Here is a 20,758-nt window from a genome sequence, read left to right on the forward strand (position 1 = left end):
ATTTCAACACCATTAGTGAAAATGACCAAATTGACCATAATTTAACGAAAATGAGGACCTAATTGAACACAAAACAAAAATAAGAACCAAATTAAATAAAAACAACAAAAATAGAAACCAAATATATATTTAAGCTTAAGTAATTTGGTAACTTAATTTATATTCAGCTGGATTAAAATGGATTTAGCTTTGTATTATTTTAACTATATATATATATATATTAGTTTTTGTCTAAGGAATGAATAAAAAAAAGTCATTTTGATTAATGGATATCTTTTCCATATTTCCTAAATTATGCAAACTTATTAAACAAGACATCTTTCCACTAAGCAAAATTCGTTTATTTAAAGTCTATAGTGCTTAGAAAGAACACATATCATAAGTATTTAAATAAGACTTATGAGTATTTTGGTTCGGACGATCCAATAATTCATTGGAAAAAAAAAAGTTTTTGTACAAAACTTATTAGTTGTTAGACTAGTTAAACATTGTCGGTCTTTCCCATTGGTTGGATTGTTGAATGAGCTATAAATAAGTCCAACAATATTTCAAAAACTCTTTGCAAAAAATATTTTTAAAACTTTTAAATGTTAAAATTTGTTAGTTTTTATAATACTTTTTCGATAAATAAATAAAATTGAACGTCTTTGGATATGATGAATGGTGATATTTAAAAATAAATTGAATATATAAATTAGAATATTTTGTATGTTCTAGATATATTTATTTTAAAGGGAAAAAATACTATATTGAAATATATTAAACAAAATTAAAATAAATAACATACAAAGTCACATTATATTTTTAGACATAGTAGATATTATCAAAACATGTGCCATTATATTGAAAAATATACTGTAATCATTTTAATAGCACTTATATTTAATCGGTTATATGACTATTTAATTAATTATATTTTAAATATAACATGTTACAAATATTATATCAATATTTAAATATTAATAATAATATAAATAAATATATTGAAATAATAAATAAAGTAAAATTATTGATAGTAAAAAAATATTTCACTTTTTTCTGTGTTTTCATTCTTTTAATATAATTCTTCGGTTATTACTGCTCTCTTTATTTATTTTTCTTTCATTTTTTTACTGTTTCACTTTCGAATATATACAAAGCATTAAAATATTAAAATATAAAATACAAATTAGAAGTTTAGATGTAGTAGTGACTGCTAATAACAAATTAATATTAATTTTAAATTTAATTATATATTTAATTATATCATAATTATTAATGTCCTCTATTAATTAGGGACGTTTCTTACAAGTCAAATTACATACATGTGATAATATAAAAGGATAAAATAGGAAATCGTGTCATCATTTTAGTAAGATAGAAAAAAATTGATTACATATGCATTTCAATGATACTGCATAAATTTAAATTTATTTTGAAAAGAGGTATAAATATTAAATTGCTAACTCGAAAATATTTATAATTTTTTTTTAATATTTAACGATATCTTTTAGTCATAAATAGGATTAAAAAAAGTGAAGACTTTTTTATAAAAAATAACTTAGTCAAAATTAATCTAGTAATATTTTAATCACATATATTTTTTTTTATTTTAAGGATATGATATCTACGTATACAAATATTATAATACTTGTACCGTTTTATGTTAAAAATACTCATTCCTAATAGTCGCAAATATCTACTTATAACGTCTATTTTCTATCTATTACCAGTTTTATTCACAAATACTCCCTAGTAACTTTTTTTGAAATCCCTCAAAGTAAGAATCTTTGCATTATCCACAGCGGTAAAGTTAAAATTTGCAAACATTAAACTATTTTATTTAATTTTAAAAAAAGTCAGAGTATTTAGTTGTTACTTTTCTTGGGCATTCAATTTTGGTCATTCTCTTCTCTCACCAGCTGTAACAGCGGTTGACCTCACACCACCCACCACTCTTCTTCTGTTTCTTTCTATTTGTTGTTTTTTCCTCTCAAACAGGACAATGTCATCAACTTTGATCAAATGCTGATAAAATTCAAGGGTCCCCTCTCCTAGATCTTCCTTTCGGTCACTGTTGCATCTCTTTCCTTTTCTCCAACGCCACGTTGCTTTGGTCAGTCACAACCTTTTTTTTATTCATTCTTCCATTTTCCAGCTTCTTCCTTGGATCTGCAATTTCCCCCCTCTCCCATTTAATTTCTTATTGCAATTTTCAATTTTTCTTCCAAAGTTTGATGATTTTTGTGTTATCAAGGAACCCCATTACATCGAAAACGAGTTTTGAAGTGAAAAAAAATGCATTTCTTGGGAGTTGTATCGATATAACAATGCTAGGATCAGTTTTTAACAATGCCGTGTGAAACGGTGAACTTTGTTTTTCCTTTGCGATACTGAAGATTTGGACTTGTGTGTACGAGTTTTTGTTTAGATTTTTGTTAAATATATATGACCAGTGTGCAATGCCGTTGAAAAGCTTCTGAGGACGACAAAATTGGAACTTACGTGGAAAGGGTGGTTATGGAGTGTGTGCAGGTTGGAGGGAAATGATTGATGGGGTCTACTGAACATGGGAGAGTATCGGTTAGAGAGTTCCAGGCCAATGGAAGCCGCATCGCTGCATCAGAAGTTGAGGCCAAGCTTGATCAAGGAAATATTCAGGAAGCAGAAGATTCGTTGCGCGAAGGATTGTCACTCAATTTCGAGGTTTGTTTGTTAATACTGCTACACTTTACTAGTTTGTGTCAGCCATTTATTTGTGTTGCAAAATATTGCCTCTGTTTCCCTTTTATGACATCTGGTGGCAGCTGTTTCTGGGTTGTGCATTTCATATTTTGAAATAGTAAGAAGAAGAAACCAAGGGCCAAGTTGTCACTTAGAGTTATTGGAGAAAGCTGATCTTGATGTCAAATGGTTGCGATATCTGTCTCTGAAATTTTTTGTTGTTGGAATTTAGCTACTCATTCATCATGTTTGCCAATTATTTAGACTTCTATATGTTGTCTTGATTTATATTTCTGTTTTGGCGCAACTCTTAGTTTTATAGGAATGAGGTCTGCCTTATCTAGGTAACAGTAACTATTATGTTGCCAACACCTTCGATAACAAGGCGATAAATTTCATCTGTGAGCCAAACCTCAGGATCCCTCCTTCCAAAAGAATAAATCTTTGAATCTGACAGCATGCAATGTTTGTTTGTCGTAGTACTCATATTATTCTAATGTTATGGATTGCAATTTGTACATATGAACGTAACATAATTGGATTTTTTGAAGCTAGAAAAAACATGTCAGTACAAGAAATGGACTTTGTAATTTGTACTGTGTGTAAATTTGATACAAATGATATCTTGAATGTTTGTATATGAAGATCTTGCATGCATTGATTCTTGGCACTGGATCGGATCAGCTGTTTTTTGGGAGAAATTAATCAGATCATAGAGTCTAGCCCTGATGTTACTCTTAAAACCTTGCAGGAAGCACGAGCTCTTCTTGGTAAGTTGGAGTATCAGAGAGGTAACTTAGAAGGTGCTCTTCGTGTGTTTGATGGGATTGATCTCCAAGCTGCCATACAGAGGTTGCAATCTTCCTCTTCTGAAAAACCACAAGGCAAGAAAGGTCGTACTCAAAATGAATCAGCCTCGGGTTCTCAGCATGCGGCTAGTTTGGTGCTCGAAGCCATCTACTTAAAAGCCAAGTCTCTGCAAAAACTGGGGAAATTTACAGGTATCATATATAACCTTGACTGTTGAAATTTGTTCTCCACCTTACCTTTACCTTCTTAATATTGCTTTCTCTTCTAGAAGGGAGTGATTTCTTAATCAGAATGGATACATTGAAATGCTTGTTTAATGGATTTATGCAGAGGCTGCTGATAATTGTAAACGTATTCTTGATTCCGTTGAGAAGATATTTTATCAGGGTGTTCCTAATATTCAAGTGGATAATAAATTGCAAGAGATAGTCAGCCATGCTGTAGAGCTCCTTCCAGAGCTTTGGAAGCAAGCTGGTTGCTATGATGAGGCAATATCTGCTTATAGGCGGGCCCTTCTTAGTCAATGGAACCTTGATAATGACTACTGTGCAAGAATTCAGAAGTCATTTGTTATGTTTCTGCTATACAGCGGGGTGGAGGCAAGTCCACCTAGTTTAGCAGTTCAGACTGAAGGATCATATGTGCCTAAAAATAATCTTGAAGAGGCTATTCTGCTATTGATGGTTCTTTTGAGAAAGTTTAGCCTTGGTAAGATGAAATGGGATCCATCAGTCATGGAACACCTTACTTTTGCACTTTCTATATGTAGCCAAACTTCTACTTTAGCAAAGCAAATTGAAGAGTTGATGCCTGGAGTATACCATCGAATTGATTGTTGGAATTCTTTAGCTTTTTGTTATAGTGGAGCTGGACAAAATGACTGTGCTTTGAGCCTGCTAAGGAAATCTTTGCACAAACATGAACGACCAAATGACCTTACATCATTATTGTTAGCAGCTCGGATCTGCAGTGAGGATTCCCATCTTGCTGCTGAGGGAGTGATCTATGCACAGAGGGCAGTCAATAATGCTCGTGACCAAAATGAGCATTTGAAAGGTGTTGCTCTACGGATGTTGGGACTTTGTCTTGGAAAACATGCTAAGGTAGCTTCCTCTGACTCTGAGAGGTCTCGCCTTCACTCCAAAGCGTTGGAGTCATTGGTGGCAGCAATCAAATTGGAGCCAAACAATTCTGATCTGATTTTTGAATTGGCTGTTCATTATGCACAACACCGAAACTTGTCTAATGCTTTGCGCTCTGCGAGACATTTCTTTAATCAAACAGGTGGTTCTATGTTGAAATCTTGGAGATTGCTTGCTCTAATTTTGTCTGCACAGCAAAGATTTTCTGAAGCTGAAGTGGTGACAGATGCTGCTTTAGATCAGACTGCGAGATGGGAGCAGGGACCACTGCTTAGGCTGAAAGCAAAGTTGAAGATCTCTCAATCACGACCAATGGATGCTATTGAAACCTATAGGTACCTTCTTGCATTGGTTCAAGCTCAGAAGAAATCCTTTGGGTCTTTCCAAATTAGTTCAAAGGTAAGATTCCTTTGGGTCCTTCTGATAGAGGTCACACATTGGACGAATTGAACAGAATTTATTTTTGATTATAATGGATTAGATTAAAAGAGTCATTAATCAATTTTGATCCACTAAAAATTTAATTAAAAAAATGTGATTCATTAGATGGAAATTCAATCGAAACCAATCTATCCATAAAAGTAATATATTTCTAAAAAATAAAAAAATAAATTTTACAAAACAAAATTTAAAGTTATATCTTTTGAATTCTTTTTAAGAAACTAAATTTAAGAAAGATTAATTAGAGTGATTTTGATCCAATAAGCATTGTTGGAAGGATCTATTGAATTTTTTAAAATAGCATATGTCTGATTAACTTTCCATATAGTTAAATGAATGAATTTCACCCTATTGTTTTATATTTTGTAATGGGTGGATTGGATGGATGATGGATGAATAGATTGTTCTGCCACCCTTAGTTTTTGGGATAAAAACTATTGAGTTCTTCTTAGAACAAATTCAACCCCAAAAGCTGACTCATGAGGGTCTATAGTTGACGTGGGATGACAACACACCTCTATCTGACCATCTGGTAACGTGGAGATTGTAGGTCTGATTTTTTATTTTGCATTGCTCTATGAAAACTACAGGCCAAGTAGGACTGCTTTTTTTTGGTTAAAGTGCAAATTTTGTCTCCATTTAATCTTGATTTGTGATTTTAGTCTTTTTTCCTTTCCGGGATTTATAGTCTCTACAATTTAGAAAATCTGAAAATATTTATCCAATCTTTAATTTTGCATACTTTTACATTTTAAATTTTAATTAATTAAAATATATCTTCATGGTACCTTAAATAAATATGATAGGTATAGGTTTTAGGTCGACCAAAATGAAAGAAATATATGTAAGATTACTGATGAAACCAAAATTGTGCGTTCTTTTTAAACATGGAGATTAAAATGTCAGGAAAGAAATAGGGAGACCAAAATCAAGAATCAATAATTGCATAAGGACCCAATTTGCAATTTAGCGTCTTTTTTAAAATGTTAGTGCATTTGGAAAGGGTTAGGCCTCTTATAAGTAAATATTATAAGAGGGGAGCCAGAATTTAGGATTTTTAGCAGGACTAAATTGTTTTAGAAGTTATTGGTAGGGGCAAGCATAACTACCTCTAAGCAGTTATTAGCATATTAGTTGGTGTTTATCAATTGATATTGGAGATAACAAGTTCTTGGAGTCACATGGCGACGACACACAACATGGAATCGTGGGTGGAGGCACTAGAGTGGGTGTTGGAATGCTTGTTGGCAATGCGTGAAACAATAGCGAAGATCAAGTTAAACGAAGTGGAAGCCTCCATGCGAGACAAGAGGAAGAGAACAACGATGGAAGCCAAACAATTCCTCAAGGTGGCACACAGGGGAGCCTTAATGGGGGATAATACAAAGTGGATAGGTGGAAGAAGTTAGAGATAACAGTTTTTGATGGAAAGGATGTGTATGGTTGGACAACCAGAGTGGAGAGATACTTTGATATGAAAAGTGTTAGAGGTGGGTTTTATGCCTAACTCAACCCCACAAAACCGGCTTGTAGGGCGAGGTTTGTACCTCACTTATATAGTATGAAATTGTCTTATCTCTAGTGGATGTGAGACTTCTAACACAACCCCCTCACGCCGAGGTATAAACATCTCGTGTGTGGGTCCATAGGATAGGGTCTAACCTGGCTCTGATACCACGTTAGAAGTGAGTTTTATGCCTAACTCAACCCATAAAACCGGCTTGTAAGGTGAGGTTTGCATCTCACTTATGTAGTATGAAATTGTCTTATCTCTAGTCGATGTGGGACTTCTAACAAAAAAGATGTCACGAGAGGAAAAATTACAAGTAGTGATGGTGGTAATGGTAGGAAAAGCACTAACCTGGTATCAATGGTGGAAGTTCTCTACACACCAACTGACTTGGGAGGATTTTCGGGCAACGACTATTAGGCATTTCTAGCTAGCCATGGTTGAAAATCCTTTTGAATTGTTGTTGGGTCTCAAGCAAACATGTTTAGTGGAAGAATATAGACAGAAGTTCAAACTCTGTGAGTAGGCCAATGAGGATGTATAACAATAATTGCATAGTGGTGTGGGAATAGTGAGTGAAGCGGAAGCCCAATATGTCCAGAACTAGAAGTTCTAATGGAGAGGGAAGTGTGGTGAAACCTTCCGATACCTTTGGAGGAAGAAGCTTTAGAAAGTTGACAGATGCAAAATTACAAGAGAGTTATAGGAAGGGGTTGTGCTTCAAATGTGATAAATATTTGGTTGGGCCATGTGTGTGCAAACAATCAGTTAGTTATAAATTTTAGTGCTGGCTGAGAGGGAAGAAGAAGGGTATCCAGAGCGAGAAAATACAATGGTAGAGGAAGTTGTAGAGATGAAAGATCTCCAATTATCTATGTGTAGCATTGTTGGCCTTACACTAAAGAAAACACTAAAGTTGTGGGGAAGGATTGGGAAAGAGCATGTCACAGTACTCATTGATTGTGGAGTCTCATAATTTCATTTCAGCCATGTTTGTGCAACAACAGACATTGGATACGTATGGACAAAATCGGTTTTGGAAGAATAAGATTAGTCCTTCAAGAAACATAGGGATTACTACCGCCTAGATGACCATGCCATTCGATTGAAGGAAGAATATCACATCCCCAACATCATACCATATAAGTACCCACACTATCATAAAAATGAAATTGAAAGGTTAGTTGATGATATGCCTAAATCTGGTATAACTAGACCTGGTGTCAGTCCTTATTCTAGTCCTATAATCTTGGTGAAAAAGAAAGATGGTGGATGACGATTTTGTGTGGATTATCAGGCTCTCAACAAGATTACTATAGCACATAAGTTCCCTATTCCTATTATCAGTGATTTTTTCCAAGTTGGATTACCGATCCAGTTACCATCAGATCAAGATGAAAGAAGACATTCATAAAATGGCTTTTCAGAATCATGAATGACATTGTGAGATACCTTTTATACTCACCAAGGCCCCTTCCACCTTTCAATCTCTTATGAATGAGATGTTAACGTCTTATTTGAGGAAGTTTGTACTAGTTTTCTTTGATGATATTTTGGTTTACAGGAAGGGTGAGGAGAGACATTTACGGACTGTTTTGGCATTGTTGTAGGAGAATCAATTGTTTCCAATGAAAAAAAAATGTACATTTAGCCAAATTAGTTGAAGTACTTGACTCATCATTTCGGAAAAAGGGGTGGCAGCAAACCCACGTATAATTGATGCTATGTTGGACTGACCAATACCTAAGGATCTTCAAGCTCTGAAGGGATTTTCTGGACTGACCGATTACTAAAGCAGGTTTGTTAGAGACTGTGGTAAGATAGCCAAGCCTTTCACTCAATTGTTGAAGAAGGAGAAGTTTCAACGGAATGCAGAAGCACTAGCTGCCTTGAAAAATATTAAAAAACTGGTTGCAAATGACCTATATTGACTGTCCTTGATTTCTCCAAAATGTTTACGGTAGAAACTGAAGAATCCAATAAAGGGCTAGGGATGGTTCTAATGCAGGAAGGCAGTGGCTTTCCTCAGTCGAACTTGAGTGCAATCTAAGTCAGTCTATGAAAGAGAATTAATGGCATTTGTGATTGTTGTACAAAAATGGAGGCACTACTTGTTGGGAAGACACTTCATAATTCTTATTGATTAGAAGAGCCTCAAATTTCTGATGGACCTCTAAACTCGTGTGTTTGGATTTCTAGATATAGACCAGGAAGAATGGGGTGACTTATGCTCTCTCCAAAGTAATGACATTTTCAGCTTTGTTTTCAAATTGCTTTGAGCAAATAAAAGATTGGGAATGTAAAGTTAATCACGATCCTAAGTTCCAAGGAATAATTCACGATTTGATACAAGGTCCTCATTCTCATTCGTGCCATAAATTTCAAAATCATAAGATTTTTTTATAAACATCGGTAAGTGCTTCCAAAAGAATCTTCTAGAATTTCACACAAATTCCACAACTCAGCTGTGGGGAGACATTCAGGTTTCTACAAACTAATTTCTCGAGTTGTATATTGGAAGGCATGAAGAAGGACATTAAGTAGCACGTCACTACATGTGAGACATGCCAAAGGAACAAATATCAAGCTTGATCTCCAGTGGGACTTCTTGAACCATTGCCTCTACGACATCAAGTAGTTGTCATATCATATCCATAAACTTCATTGAAGGGCTTCCCAAGGCTCAAGGAAAAGGTGTCATCTCAGTCGTGGTTGACAGATTGACTAAATACGCTTAGCTCCTTGCACTTAGCCACCCCTTTATTGCAAAGGAGGTTGCTAAAATTTTTATCACCAAGGTAGTTAAGTTACATGGGTTTCCTTCTTATATTGTATGCAATCATGAAAAAATATCCCTGAGCTACTTTTGGTTAGAATTGTTCAAATTAGTTGGCATTGGACCCAAGTTTAGTTCTGCATAACATCCCCAAACAGAAGGCCAAACCAAGGTATTCAACCGATGCTTAGAGACTTATATGCAATGCCTCACTAGAACTAAGCCTAAGCAGTGGCCTAAGTGGTGGAGTTGGGATAAGCTCTGGTTTAACACTAACTACAACAAACTTTTTGAAATTGACTCCTTTCAAACACTGTATGGCCATGACCCACCTCATCTTCTGAAAGGAGCCACAATTCCATCAAATTTGGAAGAGGTGAACGTGATGATCCATGACACGTATCAAATGTTACATGATCTCAAAGGAAATTTGGTCAAAGCACGAAATCAAATGAAGAAGTATGCCAACTAGTCTAGGCAACCATTATCCTTAGCTGTTGGTGATTGGGTGTTTCTCAAGTTGCAGCCTATGGCCACTATCATTGTCTCGGTAGAGAAATGAGAAGTTGAGTCCACGTTTTTATGGTCCTTATTTGATTACGAAACAGATTGGAGTAGTTGCTTCTCAGTTAGCCCTTCCACCAGAGTAAAATCCACCCCATGATTCATGTTTATGTACTAAAGAAGGCCCCTCTCTTCCTCAGCAAATCCTCAATCTCTACCACCCACGTTATCGAAAGAGTTGGAATTGCAGGTAACACCAGTTGTGAAAGCCGTGCAGAACACTACTCATAGGACTTCTGAAGTGCTTATTTAATGGACTATCTTAAAGTTGTAATCTAACCAAAACAAGTGTCTATGATAAACATTAAGACTTTCTTAAATTTGGCCTGAACCTAACTTAATCCTAAAAATTAAGTCATGACACTAGTCAAGGATTGTTTAAGCCTTGTAAAGCTTTGGTCATATTTATAGTGGTATCTCAACAGGATTCTTGAGAGAGCGACGCTCCTCAATTTTGTACTTAGAAACCTGAAGGCCTTTCGAGCCCCACAACGTATTCTCTCATTCTACCAAGTCATTGTAATTGGATCCTACATCTCACCATGCACCACAGCTTCAGGGGTCATGCTAGTCCTTTAAATAGTGCTGTGAACATTACACTACTGTGTATCCACCGATGGATCTTTAGAAAATATTTTGGAGGTGTCAAAACCTTTTTATAGGTGTACACAAAATTTTGGGATGCCAAATATATATTAAAATTAAAAGAAAATATTTGTATTTTTATTTAGTATATTGACTTGGTTTCGTGTAGATTGGCTGTTGTCTGTAAAAATAAGAGCATCAAAGATGTGTCAAGGAAAAAAAATATGGGAAAGACAGTTTGGATATTACTTTTATGCTGTTCTTATGTTTATAAATTTCTTTTATGCTGTTCTTATGTTTGGATATTTCCCTTTGATTGTCATTTTGTACACTGAGTTTTAAGTGATTCCTTCCTCTTTCCTTCTGGTTTTACTGAGACAGTTTTTGGCTAATGGGGACAAATGAAAGAAATATGCGCCCCCCCTAACTAAGATATTTACTGCTTCATGGAACTTCAGTTATAAATTGTTGATTCAGAAATCAATGACTTCACTTTTGTTGACTCTTTCCAGGTTTTGGACGATAAAATAAATGAATTTGATATTTGGCATGGTCTGGCAAATTTATATGCTAGTCTTTCTCGTTGGAAGGATGCTGAAATCTGTCTGCAGAAGGCCAGGGACTTGAAGCAATACTCTGCAGCAGTAATGCACACTCAAGGCAAGACCAAAATCTTGGTGTTGTTTTAAGGTTTTATGAATATTTGAGGGGATCTTTATAGAACTTCATATTTTCCTTTGTGCTTTGGCAGGTGTTTTGTCTGAAGGACGTGGGCAAAATGAGGAAGCTCTTCTTGCTACTATTAATGGTATACTATTTGAACCAAACCATGTTCCATGCAAGATCTTGATGGGTGCCATGATTCAAAGAGTGGGTCCAAAGTTTTTTTGTGCTGCAAGAAGCGCACTGTCTGATGCACTCCGAATAGAACCCACTAACCGCATGGCTTGGCATTGCTTGGGATTGCTTAACAAGCAAGATGGCCGAATAAGTGAAGCCGCTGACTGCTTCCAAGCAGCTTCCATGCTTGAAGAATCTGATCCCATCGAAACTTTCAGCTCTATTCTTTGACAGTGAGATTTATGTCACAGTGTTTTTGTGTTGATATATCATCATCTGAGTTCAGTGGACCACATCGAAGAGTTTTGAAACTGTATTCCTTTTTTTTCATTTTAAATCGTTGTCATCACAAACTAGGATCAAAGAAAAGGAATTGAAAAAATACAGTAAATAAGATAAGAAAGGGGTTGATGTTAAACAGGTTGTGAGATGGGTGAATTGTAAAGAAGTTGTTGGAGTAGCAGAGAGTATTAATGTTGAAGTGCTGCTCAGCCTTGTAAATATCTGTTGAGCAGTGTCATTGTAAGGATAGTAGAGATTCAGCTTTCTTCTTTTTGTGTTTTAGTTTGTTGGCTAGGTCTACAAAACACAGAAACTGTTCTGTTATGTACATTTCTATAACTTTTTTTTTAATCTTTAAGGATGTTTCATATTTGTGCGTATTAAGCCCTGAATATTTTCTCAACACATGGGGGTATTTAAAAATAAGCTTTGGTTTTGTTTTTGATGAATTTAATGTTGTGATTTATTATTAGAAATTAGAGAGCTTTTTTCCACCGTTCACTTTTGCTAAATGCTTTTAACTTACGAGTTTATTTTCTTCTTTTATTAAAAAAACTATATGCTATATGTGTTGAACGTTATAGTGCCTGTGTTGTGTGTATGTTTTTTTAAATCTAAATTAGAGTGTTTTTAGTTCAATATTTCACAATTAACACAATCAATGGCGGATCTATATGGGGGTAGGGAGGGCCTGGCCCCCAAAATTTTCATTTTTTTTTAGTTATATATATATATATATATATATATATATATATATATATATATATATATAATATAAAAATATAATTTTCTTTAAATTATAGGTAATATATATTAGAAATTAATAAAAATTAAAAATTAAATTTTTTATTTTTTATTTCTTTTATTTAAACATAACATTTAATATAAATACATAATAAAACATAAAATTAAGGTTTAATTAATCGTAAGGTACCCAGTTTGGTACTAGTGTGTCAAATTGGTATCCGCTTTTAAAAAAGTGTCAATTGCATCCCAACTTTTGAAAATTGCTTCAATTAAGTCCCTTTCAGACAGAGTTGACTAACGCCGTTAGTCAACTGGCACGTGTCAATCTGTGGTTTTTTTGATTTTTTTTTTAAAAAAATTATTTTTTTTTTAATTTTTAATTTTTTTAAAAAAAAATTAAAAATGCCACGTGTCAAGTCCCTGTGTGTGACACGTGGCATTGTCAGTGCCACGTGGCATTGTAATGCCACGTGTCAGTGTCACTATCAGATGCCATTGTGATGATTTCGATTTAGTCCCCATTTATGTTTTTTCGTTTCAATTTAGTACCTACTTATGTGTATTTGATTCAATTTTGACCTAATAACTTTTAATAATTAAAATATTTTTTAATAAAATTAAAAGTAATTAAGTATAAAAGTTTTAAAAAAATTAAGTATTTGATATTTATATTAAAATTTAGTGGTAAAAGTCATTTTAAATAAAAAAAAAATAGCATAACATTCATACAAATAATAAATTTGGTCTGAAATTGAGAGAAACATTATAAATATTAGTACTTAATTTTGTAAAAATATTTATACTTAATTATTTTTAATCTTATAAAAAATGGATTACAAAAATATTTTAATTATTAAAAAAAAATTGGGACAAAATTGAATCAGATACACATACTTAGGTACTAAATTGAAACAAAAAGACATATGTGGGGACTAAATCGAAATCAACACAATGACATCTAATAGTGACACTGACACGTGACATTACAATGTCACGTGGCACTGACAATGCCACGTGTCACAACAGGGACTTGACACGTGGCATTTTTATTTTATTTTTTTAAAAATTTTAAAAAAAAAATTAAAATTTTTTTAAAAAAAAAATCAAAAAAACCACAGATTTACACGTGGCACGTTGACTAACGGCGTTAGTCAACTCTGTCTGAAAGGGACCTAATTGAAGCAATTTTCAAAAGTTGGGATGCAATTGACACTTTTTTAAAAGCGGGTACCAATTTGACATACTAGTACCAAACTGGGTACCTTACGATTAATTAAACCTAAAATTAAATATAATAAAAAATAAAAATATTCAGGTTTAATTTTTTTTTCTGGTTCCTGTTTTTATTTAAAAATTGACACTAGGATTAGGTTAATTACATCAACAAAGTAAATTATTCATATTAAGAATCTCAATTTTAATGAAAAGATCATTGATTTGTTTCGAGGAATTTAACGAAATTTATCGTAAAAGACTGAATTATATCAGTTTTTCAAAAATCGGAACCAAATTGAGATTAAAAAAACATTAGACGACCAACTTAACATTTTTAAAGGAAAACATGAATCAAAAGAGTAATTAAACCAAATATTTATTGACATAATTTTTATTTTCATTTTCATTGTCTTTTTAGTTTTTCACAGATTGTAATAATCTCTCACTCTCATATGTCTTTTTGTTGTTTTTAAAGATAAAAAATTAGACATAAACTCATTATATTTCTCATTTATCCTCTACCTTTCCCGTCCCTTGTCTTACTTGATAATGAAAACATTATTTTTTTTATCTCATAAGCTTTTTGTATATTCATTTTTTTATGAATATAGAAAAAATAATAATGTATTATGTATTAATAATAATGAATATATTTTTATTTTAATAATTACGTGTCTTAATTTTTTATTAAATTATGATCAATTATTTTTTAGTATTGTTTACAAAAAATGTATATTGATAAAGAATGGAAGAATAAATGAATCGTTTAAGAGTGATGAAAAAGAAATTATTGACTAAAACAAGATAGATTCTACATCTTCACATATGTTGGAGTATTATACTAATCATAAAAAATGTTCTGTTAGAGAAGTCATTTTTTGAAGCATTATACTAATTATCGAATCTAATGATCTCAAAATTATATTACTTTGGCCCCTCCAACACTTTTCGTCAAAATCCGCCACTGAACACAATTGATACAAACTGTTGTTTATATTGTGTAAATATATTTAATTAATTGAATTGTCTTTTTCATGTGAATGTCAAGGGAAATGTAATGAAGAGAAACGGTGAAGACGAAGATAAAAATGGTGCTTGAGAAATCGAAAATGTAAATTGCAAAAAACGTAAATGCAAAAAAATAAATTACAAATGATAGACAATTTGTCACCCTTTTCTTTTTATTTAACTAATTTATATTTTCTTGTCATTTTCTCACGGTTAACACAAAGTAAAATAAAAGAAAATTAGTAACAATCTAAAAACAATCTATGTTACATCATTTATGTATGCTAAGTTCATGCTTGCAGCACTTATTATATATCTCAACTTCCCTTACGATCATGTGTAATTTATCTTTCGTTTTTGTCTAGCGAATACCTTTATACATTTCTATGATTCTCGATCATTATTCAATTTCTCTTCTCACATTGGCTTGATTTAAATTTCTTCTATAATTAGTTCTTTCTTAATCTTATTCTAGATATCTTCATTTTTATGTACTTATCTTGTTCTTTGTGATGTATTAACGACGCGAAATTAAAATTTATCTTTGTCTGAAATTTTAATACATTGTAGTCCTCACACTTTATTAATGAATGGATATAATCTTTTTAATTCAATTATATTCACTTTTTTAACACGTCAAACATGTTTTTTTCTGACATTAAAGTAGAAACTTATCAAATAGTATAATTAATTCAAATACTAGCATGAAACACGTTTGACATGTTTAAAAGAATGGATCATAATATAGATAAAGGACTATATATTTTCGTTTCTAAAGTTTGAGAATCAAAATGTATCAAAATTTTAAAAAAAAATTATAAATTTCCATAAGTAAATAACTAAAAACATATTTATTCCTCGTAACATTTTGTTTAAAAGAAATAAATTATTTTAAAATGTGCTTTCAATAATTTTATTAAACAAGACCTAATTAGGATTATAATCCGGTGTAACAAATAAATTGATTATATATATATATAAAATGAACTACTAAACTAATCATAAATTATACTCGTATTTTAATAAATAATTTTTGAGATAAATATTGATTTTATATTATGAAGGAATTTTAGTAAGAATTTCTTGCAAACGTTTGTCATATTTTGGGCTTTGTCTGATTTGGAGGATAGAAATAGTTAGAAATGTTTTATTTTATATGACAAAGTTTAACAATGACGTTAAAAAAATGGATGAGATTCATATTACTTTTCATTTATTTTTTAATTAAAGATTCAAATTTATGAGTCAATCTTTTCAGGATAACGCACATAAGTTTGTCGGTGAAGACTTAGAATCTCAATAATTCATTTACTCTCTCTCCTCAATTATTTTGCAATAAACCAGCCCCCAGTTAATTAAAGAAAATTAAAGCAATTTCAAATCACTACAACAAATATTTCTAAACAAATTCTTCCTCGTTCTTCTCTACCTGTCTTCTCCAACATTTCACTTCGTTCTAGCTCCTGTTTCTCTCATGGCGGAGGCTTTACTGGAAATCGTGATTCAAAATTTGGGATCTTTCGTTGAAGACCAACTTGCAACTTATTGGGGTGTTGATCAACAGATTCAAAAGCTTTCCAGCAATCTCACCGCAATCCGTGCTGTCCTCAGAGATGCTGAGAGAAAGCAAATAACAAGTCATGCCATCAAGGATTGGCTGCAAAAACTCACAGATGCAGCATATGTGCTTGATGATATCTTGGATGAATGTTCAATTCACTCCACAAAGGTGCACTCTGATGATGGACAAACTTCATGCCTATCCCGTCTCCATCCTAAGGACATTCACTTCCGCTTTCATATTAGAAAGCGGATGAAAGACATCACAGAAAGATTTCATGACATTCATACAGAAAGGCTGACTTTTGAATTGCGTGTGGATCTCACAAAAAAGCAAGCAGTGGATGATGATGATTGGCGTGAAACTAGTTCTGTCATTACAGAACCCATATTATACGGCAGAGACGAAGATAGAGCGAAAATTGTGAAGTTTCTCCTGGAAGATGCAAATAGCAGTGACGAACTCACCATCTGTGCCATAGTTGGTATGGGGGGACTTGGCAAAACAACTCTTGCCAAGGAGGTCTTCCATGATGACGGGATAAGTAAACATTTTGACTTGAAAATCTGGATCTGTGTTTCGGATGATTTCAAGGTAAAGGAAATCCTGCAATCCATTATAGAATGTACCCTTGGTCCAAATCACAATCTCGATAATTTAGAAGCAAGGCGGAAAAAGGTTGAAGAAGCATTGCAGAGTAAGAGATATTTGCTTGTTCTGGATGATGTGTGGAACGAAAACAGAGAGAAGTGGAATGAGTTGAAGGGGATGTTGGAGTGTGCAAGGGGAGCAAAAGGAGCTACCGTTTTGGTCACCACTCGACTTCAGGAAGTTGTCTCTGTCATGGGAGAGCATTTTTCTTACCCTTTGAAAGCATTGTCGGAAGACGATAGTTGGTCATTGTTCAAACAGCATGCATTTGGACCAAACAGACAAGAAAGGGAGGAGCTTAGGGTAATCGGTGAAGAGATAGTTAGAAAATGCGTCGGTTCCCCACTTGCAATAAAAACACTGGGAAGCTGTTTGCGTGATGAAAATGAAGTAAGACAATGGAAGAATGTAAAGGAAAGTGAAATTTGGGACATACGGGAGGAAAGTAATTCTGCGACAGGTAAGGAAAATTCTATTATGCGTGCTTTGAAATTGAGTTATTCTAATTTGGAGCCATATATGAGGAGATGCTTTTCTTTATGTGCAATATACCCCAAAGATTCTGAGATAGAAAAGGAAGAAATAATTCATCTCTGGATGGCTAATGGATTTATTAAATGCGAAGGAAATGTAGAGGTGGAAGATGTTGGAAATAAAGTGTGGAAAAAATTATACAGTAGATCATTTTTTCAAGAAGCAGAGTATGATAAGTTTGGTATGATAACGACTTTCAAGATGCACGATCTATTTCATGATCTTGCCCAATCTATTATGGGTGAGGAATGTGTGGTTATTATGAAAAAATGGTTGACTCCCTCAAGTAGAGTTCACTATTTAAAGTTGGAAGATTATGATGTGTCTGTTGATGCGAGTTCTTTCAAGCTTGCTTTCAAGAAGCCTGAATCTCTGCGGACTTTATTTTATTTTGGTCGTATGGGCCCAATGCTATCAAATCATTGTTGTCTCCGAGCATTGAGCACAGAGATTACTATGTTGTCCTCACTTAAGAGTTTAGCACATCTGAGATACTTGAGTTTGAGTGGATTTCGTGGTACGCCCGTAAGTTTAAATAACTCAATTTGTGAGTTGTCGAAATTACAAATATTGAAACTGACAAATTGGTACAGACTTTATGGGCTACCCAAAAACTTGACACAATTGCAGGATCTAAGACATATTGTAATTGATGAGTGTCCTTCAATAGTAGAGATGTCTCCGAATATTAGCAAGTTAAGGCATCTAAAAACACTGAGCCTTTTTGTAGTGGGCTCAAAGCCAGGATATGGGTTAGCAGAGTTGCATAGCTTAAAGCTGGGAGGCACGCTGAGAATCAAAGGCCTTGAAAATGTGGCCAATGAATGGGATGCTAAACAAGCAAACTTGATTGATAAGAAGGACTTAAATATCCTATACTTGTCATGGGATGGTAATGCTAATTCAAGAGGTAGTACTGTTAGTGAAGAAATAGTACTGGAAGCCCTGGAACCTCCCTCAACTCTGAAGAGTTTTCATATAAAAGGGTATGAGGGAAGACAGTTATCGAGTTGGATGAGAAGTCCAGCCACTCTAAGAGAGTTGGTGGAAGTTAAGCTCTTGGAGTGTGACAACTGTGAGGAGCTTCCTCCTCTTGGTAAACTACCATACTTGAAAAGGCTAGAGGTGCGTGGAATGAAAAATGTGAAGTGCATAGATGGTGAGACGTATGAGGGCGTGGAGGAGAAGGCATTTCCATCGTTGGAGAAATTGATTCTGAAGAATTTACCAAATTTGGAGAGGTTGTTGAGGGATGAAGGAGTAGAGTTGCTCCCTCGTCTTTCCCAGTTAACAATTGATGGCGTCTCCAACCTTAAATTTCCGCGTCTTCCTTTTGTTGAGGAAGTTTATTATGCTAACAGGATTGACGAAGTGGGTTTCTTCATGGAAGGAGTTGTGGAGAATACGCCTTGTCTAAAGACCCTGAATATTGACTCGATTAAAGGAGTAAAGACACTACCTGACCAACTCGGCACTTTGGATGCTTTAGAGGACCTTGTCATTGGTTATTGGTATGATTTGGAGTATTTTCCAGAACATGTGTTGGAAGGTCTAACTTCTCTTCGAGTCTTACGTATTAATTACTGTCATAAATTAAAATCCTTGTCTGAAGGTGTTCGACATTTGGCATGTCTTCAGCGTTTGTTAATCAGCGCTTGTCCAGAGCTGGTGGGTCTACCAAACAATATGAGCCAACTAACTGCCCTTCAGCACGTGTCAATCAGTATTTGCTCCACATTACCAGATGGCTTACAACGTGTCCCCTCCCTACGTTCTTTGAATATATGGAGTTGCAAGTGTACTTCATTGCCGGACTGGCTGGGAGACATGACTTCTCTTCAAAAATTAGACATTTGGGACTGTAAGGAGTTGAGGACACTGCCGAGTAGCATTCAACGCCTCACCAACTTGTCTTCTTTAAGTATACGCAACTGTTCTCATCTGGAGAAGCGGTGCAAGAGGGAAACAGGAGAGGATTGGCAATACATAAACCACATTCCAAATATAAAATTGAGGTAAGTGAATGATTGTTTAATTTCCTTTAATTTCTCCTTACTGCTTAATTTCTCTTTTAATTATGGGGTTTTGGACCATAAATCGGATAGAAATGACTAATATCACGCTCTAGTTGTTCTAGTAAGTCTCAAAATACCTGAGCTGGATAACTTTATAAAATGCAGATTTCAATTTTCCCTTATATTATTAATGTCGTTAACAAATGTGTTACTGCTTTCCTCAAGATAGACTTCACTCATATTAGTAATTTTTACTTTTAATGCTTCATCAATTTTATATATTCAGGCCGAGTCTCTTTATGCTAGTATCTCTTAAAATATCAATTTTTTGCTGCCCTCTACAAAAGTATTGTTTTCTTATGATACGTTTAGGTAATCTAAAACCAAAGGTACATTCATCAGCTTCAGCTCTCCTCTTTTAGTACAAAAATGGGATTACATTCATTACTATTTTAAAGTCATGATTTCTAATTACTGCAGTGTCTAAAATTCCTCTGCTATTATCCTGCTACTTGTATATTTCTCACTTTTGTGAACCATACTCAAATAAGATTAGAATGTCTTGAACACCAAAGTCACTACCACTTCATAGTGAGAGCCCCTTTGCTCCATTTCTTTTTTCGCTTTACGGTCATCATGTACCAATGAATCATATATTAGGACCTAGAATGCAAATATTTTAATATAATTAATGACATTTGGTCACTTAATTTATATATCAAAAAAAAAATCTTTGAAAGATTTATATAATGAAAGAGCATAATAGCCTTTACATTGTTTTAAAGATTGAAGCTGCACTTTGTTCTGTTCATTACAGGGCTCGTTAACGAAAGATTGAAATGGATAGACACTCGTACGATAGAAGAGGGAAGAGGTTGACGTCTGTTTATCTGAATATGGCTCATTGTTGTAAATATGGTTGAGTAATAAGTTGGAACTTTGACTGTAATTCTTTTAAACTATCATTGTGTAATTTTTAATATAGTAATCTTCAGTAAGATCATATGTCATGCCATAACCTCTGACTTTGTAATGTTAACTGTTGTGTCGGTATTCAAATCATGATGTTTGGAAGCTTGTTCTCTCAAAAATTGGAGCAATGGCGTTCTAACAAAGTAAGCCAGTAACAGGCAATATTTTCTCTATCTCTGCAAAATCATGCATGCTCAATCGACGATGAAAATTCTTCAGCAAATGAATACCATTTAATTTAATACCTTTGGATCTGTGCATGGGGTGTAGTCTTGATAGTCCAAGCTACATTCGGGGAATCTGTTGCCTCTCACATAAAAAAAGTTATCGCATTTGCATAACAAAATAATCAAATATCATAAGCTAACATAATAAACAGTTTCTATAATACTATCAACAATT

At 33.8% G+C, this 20,758-nt stretch overlaps 2 protein-coding genes across 5 annotated transcripts in view; both read left to right on the top strand.

The window, feature by feature from the left end:
- LOC114173420 (putative disease resistance protein RGA4) overlaps positions 1-20,468 on the top strand; it is a 69,788-nt gene extending 49,320 nt beyond the window's left edge. The window contains exons 1-2 of one of the 2 annotated variants that reach the window (XM_028057803.1): positions 15,981-19,384; positions 20,202-20,468. In XM_028057803.1, the coding sequence (XP_027913604.1) occupies positions 16,098-19,384; positions 20,202-20,211 (3,297 nt within the window). In that variant the 5' untranslated portion in view covers positions 15,981-16,097 and the 3' untranslated portion in view covers positions 20,212-20,468. Of the gene's footprint in view, positions 1-15,980; positions 19,385-20,201 lie in introns of those variants that run through there. The other variant, XM_028057804.1, reaches the window with a different exon arrangement.
- On the top strand, positions 1,886-12,023 carry LOC114173422 (protein NPG1). Of its 3 annotated transcripts, XM_028057808.1 has the most exons (7): positions 1,886-2,095; positions 2,515-2,685; positions 3,455-3,704; positions 3,844-4,797; positions 4,882-5,054; positions 11,044-11,191; positions 11,283-12,023. In XM_028057808.1, exons 2-7 carry the CDS (start codon positions 2,533-2,535, stop codon positions 11,600-11,602), a joined length of 1,998 nt encoding a protein of 665 aa, XP_027913609.1. In that variant the 5' UTR covers positions 1,886-2,095; positions 2,515-2,532; the 3' UTR covers positions 11,603-12,023. The 3 variants fall into 3 exon arrangements, with proteins under 3 accessions (XP_027913609.1, XP_027913608.1, XP_027913607.1); XM_028057807.1 differs by having other exon boundaries at positions 2,436-2,685; positions 3,844-5,054; XM_028057806.1 differs by having other exon boundaries at positions 3,844-5,054.
- Positions 20,469-20,758: the final 290 nt, after the last annotated feature.

The sequence above is a fragment of the Vigna unguiculata genome, chromosome 2 (assembly GCF_004118075.2).
Source record: "Vigna unguiculata cultivar IT97K-499-35 chromosome 2, ASM411807v1, whole genome shotgun sequence".
Taxonomy (NCBI): domain Eukaryota; kingdom Viridiplantae; phylum Streptophyta; class Magnoliopsida; order Fabales; family Fabaceae; genus Vigna; species Vigna unguiculata.